Source organism: Callospermophilus lateralis, chromosome 16 (assembly GCF_048772815.1).
Source record: "Callospermophilus lateralis isolate mCalLat2 chromosome 16, mCalLat2.hap1, whole genome shotgun sequence".
Lineage (NCBI taxonomy): Eukaryota > Metazoa > Chordata > Mammalia > Rodentia > Sciuridae > Callospermophilus > Callospermophilus lateralis.
The window spans coordinates 39553037-39569381 of NC_135320.1; the positions used below are offsets into that span (position 1 = coordinate 39553037).

The window sequence follows — 16345 nt, forward strand, 5'->3', positions numbered from 1 at the left end:
AATGAGAGAGAAGTAGCTAATAAATTAATATAAAATATGTCATATGGTACAAAACAAAGGAAGGCAAAGGGAATCCGGAGTGTAGGAATGAAAGGAGCTATTTATATAGTGCAGACAGGAAAGGTCTCTTAAGTAAGAGACTATTTGAAAAGAAACATGAAGCCAGTGAGGGAGGTAAAACATGCAGCTCTTCTCTCGGGGCAGGACACTTGAGACTAGCAAGTGCAAAGGCCCTGAGGTGAGAGTATACTAGGTGTGTTTAAGAAGCAACACAAAGACCAGTGAGGCTGAAGCAGCGCGTGCAAGGGGAGACCTAGCAGGAACTGAGGTCACAAGCTAGTATTTGAAGATCTTTGACTTCAAATGGAATAAAGGTCATGGGAGAAAATAAAATCATGTCACCACTTGATGTGAATCGCAGCATCGTTTCAAAGAAGTATCTGTTCTTAAGAGGAAGGTGACTAGAAAAGTAAATAGTGTTTGATAAATACAGAGAAAAAAGAAAAATGTTCTAGACTAAGAGAATCGAGGGCAGGTTTTTACAATGCAGAAAGTGTGTTTTCAGGGCACTGGGTGACCCAGTTTGGATGAGTTGCTTTGAGGAGGGAGTAGAAAGCTGGGAGGTGAGACTGGGGAGGGCCTTGAATGCGAGGTTAGGACTCAGCTGCATTGCACAAGACACGAGGAGTCAGTAAAGGCTTTCCACACTACACATGCACATACCTGGATCCAGTAGTCAGCAATAGCCCCGTTGCCCTGGACTCATTTACTTTCCCATGAGTTAGAAATTTTTAAAGAGTCTTCCTAGAACTCATGCAACATTTAAATAAGTCTTAGTAAATTTTCTTGCCATGGTTATAATCAAAGACACCTATACCTGCCAATTCGTATTTCTGATTATCCAAAGATAGTAAGCATTTTCTCACTAAATTGATGTAGTTCTAACTCAAAGTAAATATAAAAAGATAGACTTGGATATAGATGTGAAATATAATTTCCATTAGGACTTTTTAAACACAAAGCCACTTGTGAGATCCACACTCCCCCCACACACACCACCATCCCCATTGATATCTATAAAGCCTGATTCTGGGAGTTCAGGGAGCCTATCTGGGAACTGGAGACCTGAGCTGTGTGGCAGAGGCTTCCTGGATTCATAGCCAGAAGGCTTGCCACAGTGGTGTCTCCATGGGATCAAGTCTACTTTGTGTTAAATGTTTTGGCAGCTTCTCCAACTCCTCATTCCATCTGTGGACACTATTGCAGCAGGGACCATCTGGTTACTAGGTGGACAATACTCCCTCAGATTCCCTTGAACCAGAATTAACGTTCCATTGATTGGCTAGTAGAAGCTTATTATAAAAATAATACATCTTTTCCCTGCTTTTCTCCCTTTTGTAATTATCTTTGGGAGTCAGTATTCACCCCCACTGAGACTGTGTTAATATCATGCAATCATCTTGAAGCCCACTTCTTGAAAACCCACTTCTTGCAACCGTTTATGTTGAACCATTTACCCCATCCACTTATTTATTCATTCAACAAACACTTATCTAGCAAGACGTAGCAGGGCTAGGCTACCAAATGACCTAGGAAAACTTTCTGCCTTTTCAATACCATTATTATGATCCCTCTTTCCTTTCTTCAGTGTTCTAGTTTGGGCAATCATTGAGATGCAGCAAAGTGCAATGTTTAAAGCATTTTTAAAACCATGGTAGTTGCTGGGCATGGTAGCACACACCTATAATCCCAGCAACTCAAGAGGCTGAGGCAGGAGGATTGCAAGTTCAAGGCCAGCCTCTGCAACTTAGCAAGGTCCTAAGCAACTTAATGAAACCCTATTTCAAAGTTAAAATAAAAAAAAAAAAAAGAAAGAAATTTAAAGGGCTGGGTGAAACACCCCTGGGTTCAATCCCTGGTACCTAACTAAATAAAACCATGATAGCTAAGTATATATGATTAAGGAAATGGATGTGGTTATATTCTATCCTGCCACTTATTAGCTTTGTCACCTAATCTCTCAGTCTTCTCTTACCCATGTATGAAATGAGACTTGTAGTAGGTCCCATTTCATGAAGTGATTCTGAGAATCAGAAGGTTACTGTACATGAAGACAGGGAACAAGCACTGTGAAGGGGTTAGCTATTATTTTGTAAAGATGCTTCCAGTTTCTGATCTCACAGAAGTAACAGTCTAACAAACTCATGATTTTATAAAGGAAAGTGTTTTAATTGACACAGTGAAAAGTTACCATATGATCCACCTTATAGATATTTTTAATATAATAAAATATTTCTTATCAAATCACATACAAGTATAGGCAGCTTGATAGATAATAGTCCAATTAATGTGGCTTGAAAAAATTAATATGAAAAAAATGATGAACAGGATCTCAGTGATGTTGATAAAATTGCACACTGAAACAGATTAAATTAAAATGTGCCCTACTGAAACCAGTGCAGTGAGATTTTAATCAACATACTGACATTACTGGCATGATGAACCCCAAAGTCACTGAAGCCCTAAATAGAACATGTGTTGCTTACTCTTAATGAGATGGCATAAAAGTGAGGTCATTAGTCACCAAACCTGGTTAGACTCACCCTTTCCATTTGTTGGCATCTCTCTTGGTAAATGGCAATTCAGATGGGATTCAGGGAAAGATAGGTGGTTTGTTTTGTTTGGGAGGAGTACCAGGGATTAAACTCAGGGGCACTAGACCACTGATCCACATCCTCAGCCCTATTTTGTATTTTATCTAGAGACAGGATCTCACTGAGTTGCTTAGAGCCTTGCTTTTGCTGAGGCTGGCTTTGAACTCTCAATCCACCTGCCTCAGCCTCCCAAGCCACTGGGATTACAGACTTGCATCCCTGTGCCCTGCCAAGATGGGTGGTTTTTACAGCACTGGATTATGAAATCCAGGGCTGGATTATTCATTGTTTGGCCATTCAGGAAGCCAGTTGGACACACAAGCTGCAGAATCCTGCTGGGGCTGTCCTCTCAGCAAACAGCACCCCAAATTTCTTCTCTTAGGAGTGAAAACCATCACGGGTATTAGAATGGGAAAGACTCATTCCAAAGGTCTTTGGGGTTTAATCATTTCAAATTTCTTATTGTGCTTCTAGCTCTGAACATTGCCCCCTTTTGTTGAACATAATTATACTCAATTGTCATTTAAACAAGACATTGTTTGTGATTTTAACTGGGTTAATAATGTTTCTTCCTGGTTAGCCGTAATGCCAAAAACTACAGACGCATCATCTAACCTACCAGTATAGAGGCACTTTGCTACTAGGAGTTTAGTGTCTGATCAGTTGTCCTGGATAGCAAGTAATGAGTCTTCCAAATGAAAAGATGCCATAAAATAAAGGATAGAAATGTGTTTACTCTAGAAATAATGGAAAACTAGAGCTAACTAAACTGTAGCCTTAAATCTCTTATGTGTACACAAAGTAAAATGAATTTTATATACCAGTTAACTCACATTTATCTTCCATTTCATTTGTGCAGTAATTAAACTCTTATACTGGGTAATAAAAGAAATGGTAATTAACCTCTTTGGAAAAACGTTAAAGTGTTCCTGAATGTACAATAACTCTTCTTAGCTGTCTCATTACTTTCCCTTCATGAGCCTCTCATGTCATTATTCCAGAGATCTGAGTTCCACGTGAGGAGGTTTATGCCTAGAAAAGGTGTTCACCAATAATGTGCATTTGTTTCTGCAGTAGTCCCATGGAGAAGCTTTCCTAGTCTCCCAAGATGCCACCTCCTTCATCTCAGCTCTGTACTTTGCCTTGACATTTGCTTTGTATCAGCTGATCATCCACTTGCCCTAATTTTCCATTTCAGTATATCAGCAACCTTTCACAATTAGGTACACGTTCTTCAGAAATGTTCCTCCAAGGACAGAGGCCTTTTGGCAGGAACCATTTATTTTTAACCACATCTAGCAAATGCCACTTCTCCAACCTCTCAGCCCACCTGATAAGGATTCCTTTCTGCTAATCTGCCCATCCAAAGTATAAAATAAGAAGACCTATTTTAATGTGTAATGAAAATTTGACTTCTACTGAAAATGAAAAGATATGCTACCACTTTTGTATATCACATTTTTATTCTCTAGCCTTACGCTTATTTTATGTCATATTTCAAGGCAGTTTTTCTCAACTAACTTCTTACTTGCTCGTTGATACCAATACCGGAATCAGAACCAATTTTCTTCCCTGAGGGTATAATTGGAACATTAAACTTTATTCATGTGGGAATCGATTTCTTCCCAGGAATAAAGCAGAGAAGTTATAGGCAGAAATAGCTGGAAACTAGGCTATAAGAGAAAGAGCAACAGTTGTGACTTTCTGCATCAGTGGAGTAACAGAGATCTTAGGAACGGAGGTAAAGGACCCCATGGCTACTAGCTCCACAGAAGAATTTGTCTAAGAATTGAGTTCTTGTGAGTAAAGGCTAAAATAAGAAGCCAGAAGTACTTTCTCAAAGAACAATGCTTTCTACCGTATTGGACTCCACATCCTGTATTTTTTCACAGAAGTGAATTTTAAATAGATCCTCCAAAGGCATTAGTTGAGATCTTGGTGGATGGTACATTCACTTTGAGTGCATAAAGAAAGGCACCCCAAAAGTTTGCAGCCCTGAAGGAGCCTGGCCCAGCCCAGTTTCCTAGGTGTTTGTCAACTAGCCTCAGACTCAGGTGATGACACTCTGTATTGCTTTCTGTTTCTGTTTCATCCTATTAATTGTGCTTAGAAAAATGCCCTGACACTTACGCTGTGTATCTTGTTTAGCCCCAACAGCTGCAAAAGTACTAACCCCATGAACAGGCATTTCAAAGTGAGCCAAGTACTGTACTCCAGTAAATGCAATAGACACTGCTCAGGGTGGGAATTCTCCATTACTCACAATGAAATCTGTGGGAGGATGTGTGCATGCAGACTAAATATGTCCCACCAAGGCCAGAAACTTAAAAAGGTATGTGTTGCTATATTACTCTTGAAAATCTTCTCAATCTTCCTCCCCTGCTGCCTCCTCCTGATTCTGACTCTTTTGCAAAGAAATTAAGAATGTAAATATACACGCTGAGTTAAAACACAACTGAGCTAAGTGCCAATTTAATTTGAGCATCTGAAAATGAGACATTCAGCTGTGGCAGTGGCCTCCAGGTAACTGTCCATCCGCTGTGCCTTTCTCTATGAGCTGACCCTGCCTGAGGAGCAGCAGGTGCATGTCCCTTGCCTTGCCAGGGACTTCATGTCCACAGCACTGAGTTGGGCCCCGCACTCAACAAAGCAGCACACAAGCACAGGTTTTCTGAACACCAGGTTGGAACCCAATTTTAGTGTGCCACAGGAGCCCCTGTCAAAGGGAACAAATGTCCATGAAAAATCCAGCTGGATCTGCCAGAGGAGGAGGAGGGGCAGGGAGGGAACTGCTAGGCAGAGAGCTGGCCATCTTCCTGCCTTAGCAATTGTGTTGCTCAGAACATTTCCTAACTGTGTGTTCAGAAGGAAAACAATTTTAAGAGCACCACACTGGAGGGTTTTGACCGTTGAGTTTCGTTTTGATTCATTTGGTTTGGTTTGGTTTCCCAGGGAACTTTCATGGGTACCCCCGTGCATTATAAAAGTCTAAAGCTCTGATCTAGTCCCTAGTTCTTGGACACAGCTCACCCTTGTTTGGTGGTAACCCAACCTTCTTATCTGGCCTGGAGGTTACCTAGATTGAACTCTCTGAAATGGAAGATCCAAGTTGCTTCTTCTTATCTCTTGGTGGTGCTCACTTCACTGTGAGATTTCCTATCAATACAGTCTCATTCCATAGACCATGAGTATGGTGGAGAGGAAAGAGTTTTAGGGAAGAACTTGAACTGTCCTTAACCATGACCCCTGAATCCACTAAATATCCAAAAATCTGAGACGTCTGAACAACATGTTCACATGAGATGACCAAAAGTTTACAACTGCTCTGAGTTACACTCACAGGTTCTATGGCCTCATCTCCTGATCATATGTGACTTGAGTTTTATTTTCAATAGTAATGACTGCCATTTGTGCAGCACTTGAACCAATTTTCCGTGAAAAATCTAGCTGGATCCTCTCAGGGCAGTATTGGAACATTGACCTATAGGCAATGCAAGGAAAACATTATATTTGATCCTGATGAATAACCCTAGGAAATGGATACTATCCTTATCCATATACCAAAAAAATAATTTCATTAAGACTTTTCTCAGAGAGACACTTTAAAAGCACATCCCCCTGATATCCTATAACAGTACATCTCTCACCCTCTCCTTTGACTTCTCTCTCTTTCTCTCTTTCTGTCTCTATCTCCTGCCCTCACTCCCTAGCTCCCTCTCCTCCCTACCACCTTACACCCAACAATTCACAGTTCAGTAGTCCTAGTAAAAAAAAGTAAATGAGCAATGCTGGAGTTGAAGCTCAGTGGCGGAACACTTGCCTAGCATGTGTGAGGCACTGAGTTCTATTCTCAGCACTGCATAAAAATAAATAAATAAAATAAAGGTATTGTGTCCATCTACAACAACAACAAAAAATTTTTTTAAGTGAGCATAATCTATATAGGCTGCTTTAACAACACCACCCTCTAGAGGCAAGAAGATAAATCATCTAGAAAATGTGTCATTTGGTGTTATCATTTTCTCATTATTTTTTTATAATAGCTTTCCTGAAAGCTAAATCAAAGAAAGAATGTGAGGAGTCCAGTAAAATGTTCAGTAAAGACCCTTATGAAGTTAAAGCAAAAAGTAAGACTAGTTCTCAGGATTTTCTGTGTAACCTTCAGTGACCACAGATCTATTCCTGATAAACTTCCAAATAAACATGGGAGCCAAGACTTTGTATGGCTCTCTGGTTTTACCATTGCTGTAGCATTTTACTTGAAGAGAATTTTCTTTCTTTTCCAGGCACCATATTGCCTGTGCATCAAGATCTCTCCAGTAAATCCCCACAACCACTACCATCAACTAAGGATTTTTCCTAGTAGCACTTTTGATTGTAATCAGTATTCAACAGGCCACTTTTTAATTTTTTGATGCACATTTGTTTAGATACTCATATTTATCGTTACTCCAATAAAGGTTCATCTCAGAGCATCAGTTCTAAGTAACTGCTAAGGAACCATGAGTGTATGATAATTTGGTCTTAAACTTGGATAGTTCAGTATTGGGTAAGACTTATCTCAGTTCCATAGTGTAAAGAAGAAAATAACACATCTAGAGTCACCAACAGAGCTAAGGCTTAAACACAGACCTGACTCTAAAGCCCATGACAATGTGTTTTTCAAAAAAGTAGACTGTGGCCTGCCTTGCAGTAGATCTGCTTATCAAAAATGTAGATATCTGGGACCTCACCAAAGAACCTTGAAATCAGGATTTCTGGAGGTAGACCAGGCACCTGTATTTTTATTAAGTACCCCTGAAGCTGGAGGAGACAAAATAACAAGTGTACAAAGTAACAAGGGGGATGTCAGAGGCACATGTGACTCTGACATTTCTGTTCAAATCACTGAGCAAGCCCAGGATTTTAATGAATACTCAGAATGTTCAAGAAAGGGTCATAACAAGGAGCTTCTGCTGTCTCTTGGCCAAGTGAGCATTAAATTTGTACTGTTTTCAGGTCTCCAAAGAGAACTTGGCTTATGGGTAAAAAGATGGGAGGGAGCAGGCATATAATAAAAATAGAAAGTAATTTGTTGATTTCATTGAGGAAAGGTGAAAAAATCTTATTGTAGGTCCCAGCCTACAGTTGATCAAAAAAAAAAAAAAAAAAAATAGGGCAGGAAAAAGGAAAAAAAGATAGCCCCAGTCCTCACCCATTTTCCTCAGGCACTGAAGGAACATTGCCATCCAGTGATTAATTATAGCATTTCCTGTTGCACAAATGCTTAACGGAAACGTATTTAAAAAAAAAAAAAAAAAAAAAAAACACTCCTCAATGAGGGTTAAATACTGTTTCTTCTAAGACGGTCTGTCCAAATTATCCACAGTGGAAAACTGAACTAAGCACATTTCCCGAATAACCACATTCTATAGAAAATGCTAGAAGTGCTATTCATTTGAAAAGAGCACTTCCTGGAATCCATGGACCATTATTATTCTGCCACATTGGTGTTCAGGTGATTATAAGATGGATGTGTTTTTCTTCCACAGTCTCAGGAGGCCCAGGTGCTGAAACAATTGGCAGAGAAGAGGGAGCATGAGCGGGAAGTCCTTCAGAAGGCTTTGGAGGAGAACAACAACTTCAGCAAGATGGCGGAGGAAAAGCTGATCCTGAAAATGGAACAAATCAAGGAAAACCGTGAGGCTAATCTAGCTGCTATTATTGAACGTCTGCAGGAAAAGGTAATCACAAGACAGGCCTGAGCAGATAGGTGCTTTCATGTGCCACACAATTGAATGAACCCCACAAGTGTGAGCACAAAGACTTAGTCCAAATTTGCTGCATGTACTAGGACAACTGACCCCATGAGGAGGGTCTCAGAGTAGTGTTGGCTCAGCTAAGGACTAAAACATAGTAGAGAAAGTGGGACACCCACATTAACACTGAAATTTTTAAAAATTGTCCAGTGATGAATGGGTTCTGTGAGGCAAATTCATGCTTTTCAAATGTGTCTGTCAAACCTTAAGAAATAAACTATTGAGCGCTGGGGTTATAGCTCAGTGGTAGAGCGCTTGCCTAGCATGTGTGAGGCACTGAGTTCCATCTTCAGAACCACATAAAAAATAAATAAATAAATTAGAAATAAACTAGTGGGAAAATATTAAATGGGAAATATTACACATTTAATATAGTAATGTTATATTAATATATAATGCTAATGTATATTTCATTTAGTTAATATGTATTTAATAGAAATATTAAGTCAGGAAAGGCCAGGATATTTGTGTACACTGGTAAACCCATTATCTACATTTTGGGAAATCTACACAGAAAACTGACGTGTAATAACATTGGATGGAACCACAGCAAAGGGGAGGTAATAGTGGATGTTTGGTTCATCAAGTTCTGCCATCCTGCTGCCTTTCTCCTCAGCCATCTGCACATATACTTATACCAATTAATTAATCAGCATGAGCGGTGCTGGAAATCCTCTGAGAAATGTTTTCTCTTTCTATTTCATAGGCTCTATGCTATCTATACCCTACCTAACCTTCCAAAAAACCTTTCCTTTGAAAATGTACAACGTAACTATGAGTAATTTAGCTTTCTCCAGTTCCAAACATTGGGTTAAGCTGAAAACATAGGAACTTAGAGAAAGATGCCCCAATCCTTTTCTGAACGTCTGCAGGATGTACTGAGAACTGTTAGATGTGAGGTTCTGAAGATACAGAGAAAAACAGGACAGTCCTGTTGTCATAGTGCTGAGAGTTTAGACAGATCCACTTCCTGTTTGTTTTTTTTAATATTTCTTAGGAAGCTTCATGTCTCCTATCAGAGTTGGCCCATCTCATTAAATGTCTGGGAAGCCTTATTTGGAAGTACTGCAGTCTTTCACTCCTGTTCTCTGATTACAAATTCAGACTAAGAGAAAGGACATTAAGCATAAAATCCTTTAAAACTGTAATTTCAAGGTTTTCATGAGCATCTGTGCTTTTAAGAAATTTTTGTAAGTTTTGCCCGGGAGAGGGTGAGACATTGAGGCTATTGGGACGTGAGCAGGAGCCAGAATAGCCACTAGATGACTCAGCCACAACCTGAAACTTGAGATAGAAATCTTTATTTATATGCCAGTGTTTCCAAACTCTCCGAACTACATCGTCTTGTTTTCCCCAAATGAGTCAGGTCAGGATTTGAAGGAAACAACAGAATTTGGCTCTCGGCAGGTTACTCTATAGTGTCAAACAAATGCTATGTACAGATGAGAAAAGTTCATTTGCTAAAACATATTCCTCTGACCTTGAACCAGTCAGTCTTCCCCCAGATATCCTCAATTCATACTTTCCTAAAGAACTGAGGAAATTCTTGCTTGGCCAATGTTGGTACCATGGACAGCAGAGAGTCACAGTATGCTCTTTGTGCTATACCAGCGACTCGCTTTCATTTCATATTCTAGGCCCAAATAAAAATCAAGTATAGTTGCTTGGTATGGCATATGCTGATTTTATTCCAGCATTCTCAATTACACCTCTAGTATCCAATGCAAAATTTTTACCCACAGTCCAGGGGCATTATTTTCTTTAATCACACATTTGCAAACTTAAAGCATACCCCTCCTGATGTAAACTATAAAATTGCTCCTAAAATTTGACATTTTAATCAGTATTTCCAGAAGTACTATATTTAAATAGACAATTTTTTCCTCCATTTTTAAGTGTTCAGTATCTGGGATCATTGTGGAGAGTTAAAAAGAAATATATATACATATATATATATATATATATATATATATATATATATATAAAATATTTGTAATTTAATTTATAAATGTATATATGTATACATTATATATGTATATCATATATAATATGTATAAACATATTTTATATAAAATATATTTTATATATAAATTTACATATACACACATTTCTTTTTTAAAAAAATATTTATTTTTTTAGTTGTAGTTGGACACAATATCTTTATTTTATTTATGTGGTGCTGAGGATCAAACCCAGGGCCTTACACGTGCTAGGCGAGCGCTCTACCACTGAGCCACAACCCAGCCCTTACACATTTCTTTTTAACTCTCCACAATGATTCCAGTATGCAGCCAACCTTGAGATTTGTGGGTTTTAGCCTTTTCTGATTTTAAATCTCAGCTATCAATATTCTATACATGGTCAAATAATGCAGCCAACATCATTTCTAGAACCTCATTTTTTTTCTGGTATTCCATAGCTAAAGAGACACTTTTTAAATGTAATAGGATCTTTGACCACTATCAGCCAATATCTTTATCTCTTCAATAAAGTATTTCTTAGAAAGTAAGAAAATAAGTTCCATTTGATATATTTTAAATAGATTGTAGATTTGGTGCAAAATTGTTGCATATTGTATCTGTATAGATTAAAACTACTAAGTAGTTTTTTGAATATACAAAAACTATTAACTTTTTTATCATGATCACTATCTAACCTTTTGTTTAAACAAAATCATCTTATGAAATTAGAAATTTAAAATATCAATAATAATGCTGGAAAATGTGTAAAACTGACCATATAGCATAAGCTCTTCTGAAATCTGCCACATTAAATGATGATTACTTCAGAAATGACACCTATTAATGAGTTAATTCTCCAATGAGTATTTATGAAAATCCCTACTATATGTTTAGGAACCTGAAAGGGAGTGTGACATCAAAAGATATTTACCATCTCTTTCCTGATGCAGGTAACATAAAATACATCACTAAATAGCATAGATAGCTATTTAGATATTAGAGAAGAAGACAATGTGTAATATGGATCAATCCAGTCAGTAAAGACCTAGGTGCTGAAGAATATCAGTGTAAGCGAATCCATATCAAGGCTGCCATACCAGAGAAAACAGCTGTTCTATCAGCAGGAATGATTAGAGAGATACTTTCTTCTTCCCCTAAAACGACCCTTCCTTCCTTGAAACACTTCACAGTATACTGCCAGAAATTCTCCCCTGTCCCACCTGCCTACCCAACTTATAATGTCATAATAAATACCAACAGAGCTTTGGGGATGTTTCAGAGCAAGAAAGGTAAATCACCTAGACAAGCTTGGCATCTAACTCACCCTATCCAACCACAAAGGATGGTACCTAGAAAATAAAAGACGTGGTCTCAGGGTAATTGATAATTTCACTTCTAACAATCTATCAAGTGCCAAGCAAAAGCCTTCTAGCCATTGTTCTGATGAAAACAGCATCACATAATATAATATAGCTTAAAATGATAAAAAAAAATATTCTTGTTCTTAGGGAATTAAATGCTGTGGTTCTTTTCCTATGACTGATTTTGATAACATAGAGCTCTCTAGGCATAGATTTCAACCATTCTCAATTAGTATCTGTTGTAACCTTATGTTCTTCTCATCTGGCTGGTATTTTTTTTTTTTCATTCTGATTCACAAGTGCACGTGTGAATGGTGTATAGCCATTGAACATGTGATGAGTGAATAATGAAAGGGGAAAGGAGATTAAAATTAACCTTTATCCATTGCTCACCGTAGGCCAGGCATTTTTGCATTTACTGACACATTTAAGCCAAACAATGCTGAAAGAAAATACTGTTAGTATCGCCATTCCACATCTAAGAAGCCTTATAAAGGTTAAGCCGTTTGGCTGAGGTGACAAAGCTAAGTAGATGGCAGAGTCTAGACCAGACTGTGTATCTTTGACTTCAAACTTTTATACTAAGCTAAAGCTACTATTATTTATTGAGTCACCAAACACTGCATCATAAACAGTCCTGGCACAAGGATTGGATGTTACACTTCATGGCTACCCCTGTCCCCATGGTCACCATCATCTTGATGTTTGAAATGGGAGCTTTCTGGGCTCTCATGACTCACCCTTGACCTCTCTTTCTTTCATATTAAAGAAAGATTCTTGATGACATCAACATTATTTTGCACTTAAATAGACTCAGTAACAAATTTCACAGGTAGGATTAAAACCCTTGGTCATCTTGTTCAAGTCCCTTGATTATATTTGATACTTAATGAAATTAAATGGACATTAAAAGACAAAGAAAAAAAAAGAGATCTCATAATTCTTACCTTCCAGGGGAGAAATCTACTAAACTTCATTTCTGGAGGACCAGATTTTTTCCTAAACTGACTATAAGACATTTTTTCATATCAAAAAAATAGTTACATACAATGCAAAAATACGATATGTGACACTTCCCTCTTACTAAAGGGAGAAAAAAGGTTAATTACAGAAACCTTGTAAATTTAGATGTTTGGGTCTGCCTAGCTGAGAGGTTCTGACAGTGCCTGGCCAATGTTAGGAGCCCAATAATGAAATGAGTATTATCAAGGAACAGTATTCTGAATGAGCTTCTTAGAGTCCCCCAACTGCCTTAGGAAACTCTGGACTACAGGTTTTCTAATAATAACAGTTTACTGATAAGAAAAGCAGATGATGCTAACAATTGCATGTCCCCCATATCTCTGCTTTTGGTTATCCCATATGTTGATGTAAAGTCGCATTAACATTTCATGAATATATATTTAATAATTGGAATGTAAAGTTTTCAAGTAATAGACTGATTAGCAACTTGGAAGGATGTATCTAAATTTCCTTTTTCTCATGTTATCTAAAGCTCACAGATTATATTTGTTTTTCCCTATGGCAAAATTCATTTATTTGCAAAAAATTTTGAGTGTAATAAAAAGTGCATCTTAGAGGAGATTAGTAATACTAATTATAATGCTTCCTTTTATGAAGTTCCATTAATATGAATCTTTAAGCTTGAGGCTTTGTGTTTTTCTAGCATAGTAATGGTCTAGGCTTTTTCTCAATTTTTCTAAGAACTCGGCACTCAATAATTAGTCTCTTTTTCCATGAGGAAAAAAAAATTTTTGCTGCATCTTTTCCTTATAATAGCAGAACAAAAACAAGAATCAGCTGCATCCATGCTAATTTCCCCAGAGTCATTTCCAAACAGGACTTAATTTCTCTATACATGCCTCTTCCTTTTCTTCATGGTTTTTGAAGCTCATTTAAGCCAATTAGATAAAACTGCTCTGAAACTGTCCCTCTAGCATCAAAGTCCTCATTCCTCCAATTATGTATCATTGAAGGAAGGGTAGAGTCTATGCATTTTTCTTCTAGAACCTACAGTGGAAAAGACTCATTTTCCTTCACTCCTATGCAACTGTCTCCTCACACTAACCCTGAGATTGTACAGCAGTGGTTAGAGAGAGAGAGTGGACTGTAGAACTGGGGTCTCTGGGTTTGGATCTCAGCTTACTACTTGTTAGTTAGGTGAACTTCGGCAAGTAATGTAACGAGTAATGTAGTTTCTTCACCTATAAAATGGGGATGATAATAGAGTCTATATGATAGGATTGCCATGAGGATTAAGGAAATTGATAAAAGTAAAGTCTGTTGATAGACGCCTGGTACATATTAAGAGCCTAATAAAAGCTCAGTATTATAAAGAATATTATAAACATATAATCCTTGAAGTAAATAGAGTTTAATGATAAAATTTACTTTATATCTGTTCAATGTCATTGTCCCTGAACTAAAGGAAACTACAGAACCTCAAGAAATTTCTGGAACTTTGAGGAGGTGGGAAAGCAGTACAAACAATATTCTAAATAGAATAATAAATAACACTACTAATAACTAACATTTTTATAAGTTCAGTTTAATATACATTTGACATGAGTTATATGCAAAACAATATGCTTATAATCATCCGATATAGACCATGTATTAAAAACATAGTGGATCCACCTTTCCTCCATCAGTTTTCTCAGAAGTTCAGTTCAAGGCTAGTGCCTCCATTCCTTGTGGAAATAAACATCCACCAGTCCTGTGTTATGTGCAAAGCACCCCATTAGGCTTGCTAGTGGAACAGAAATGAAAAACAAAGGACAGACCCTCAGTGAACCTGTAGTCAACTATAACAGATGAGACAAGGACAGGAATGCTCTCAAGTTTACTTAAGCCACACAGAAAAGAAGAAATACTGCTTTATGCAGGTGTTCACATAGAAGGTAAGATTACTTTAACCTATGGTGTCATGAAAATCTTCATGGAGAAAGGGACAACTGCCACAGGGCTTAAAGAGTAAGGTCACAATCCTGGCTATTGGCACTGGAAGACTTAAGAATCTCAAGCATGAAAATACAATTTCATTAAACAGAAACATCGTGTAGGTGTAGGGGGAAAAAAATGGAGCTAAGACTGGAAAAGTCATTCGACAAGTTATAAAGGGAACAAGTCAAGAGTTTAGAAAACAATGTAAAAGGTCTTCTTCCTGGATCAAATCTTTCCAAAGTGTCCATAAGCAATGATAAAGACCTAAATATTAGGGAAAAGGAAATGCACCATTAAAAACACAATAGATAAGGCAAGTCGGGCATGGTGGCGCATGCCTATAATTCCAGCGACTCAGGAGGCTGAGGCAGGAGGATCATGAGTTCAAAGCTAGTCTCAGCAATAGGGAGGCACTAAATAACTCAGTGAAACCCTGTCTCTAAAAACAAAATAGAGCTGGGGATATGACTCAGTGATCGAACGCCCCTGAGTTCAATCCCTGGTACTTCCCCCCAAAAAAATTCTAAGACAACCAACAATTTGATATTTTATTGCTATTCTCTTGATTTACACGGAATTCATTATATTCAAATTTCTCTTAAGTCATATGACTGTTTGGTCATGGTTTAAACCAAAAGAAAAAAGAAACAGTTTCAAAGGTGCTGTAAGTCTTGTAAAATCCTCTAATATAACATTTCTCAGTGCCCACATTTTCCCTTCTTGTGAAATGAAAATTTACACAGGTAGACCTCAAACCCTGTCACTTCCAGCCACGTGCTCATTATGCAGAGGATGGAGCAGGCCATTCTGCTCTGTGTGGACCACACGGCACGGCTCTGTGATGTTCTGTCCCTTCTGTGTTTTCTAGGAGAGGCATGCCGCGGAGGTGCGCAGGAACAAGGAACTCCAGGTGGAACTGTCTGGCTGAAGACATGGAGGGTATGGCACGCCCCACCGATAGTAAATCCCCCTGCCTATATTATAATGGATCATGCGATATCAGTATGGGAAATGTATGACATGGTTTAAAAAGAACTCATTATAAAAAACAAAAAAAAAAAAACAGAATCAAAAATTTAAAAAAGTCAATGCGGTCTCTTTGCAGAATGTTTTGCTTGATGTTTAAAAAAATACCTTGGATCTTATTTTGTAAATACTTACATTTTTGTTAAAAAATACAAGTATTGCATTATGCAAGTTATTTCATAATCTTACATGTCCTGTAACAGGCTTTTGATGTTGTGTCTTTCCACTCAAATGGATTTGCTAGGTCTGTTCTTTTTGAAGCTCCCCATGTCTTAACTCCATTCCCTGCCCTTTTCATTCTAACAGAAAAATGAGGTCAGTAGACAGTCTATGGTGCTAGAAACCCACCATTGCCTAATGACCTAGGTGGCTTTGTAGTCTCTGAGCTTGACCAAGACCATACCTAGACCACAGGTATTGACTCCACATGAACCTCCACATTTGTTTGCTCATAATCTACTTACTGCCTATAAACTATAAACCAGGCTAAGAAAAACCATCAGTCATAGCATTTACTTCTGCTTCTCCTAGATTATGTGCTACAAATGTGCTTTGGCTTTAGAAAGGGATGGATGAGAAGACAGATCTGAGATCAATCCGGG

At 37.9% G+C, this 16345-nt stretch overlaps 1 protein-coding gene across 2 annotated transcripts in view; it reads left to right on the forward strand.

Annotated features, from left to right (window-relative positions):
• The window catches only part of Stmn2 (stathmin 2), a 52101-nt gene extending 36245 nt beyond the window's left edge, over positions 1 to 15856 (forward strand). For both annotated transcript variants that reach the window (XM_076835993.1, XM_076835994.1), the window contains exons 4-5: positions 8186 to 8377; positions 15586 to 15856. In XM_076835993.1, coding sequence (XP_076692108.1) covers positions 8186 to 8377; positions 15586 to 15645 — 252 coding nt within the window. In that variant the 3' untranslated portion in view covers positions 15646 to 15856. The remainder of the gene's footprint in view (positions 1 to 8185; positions 8378 to 15585) is intronic.
• The last annotated feature ends 489 nt before the right edge of the window (positions 15857 to 16345 follow it).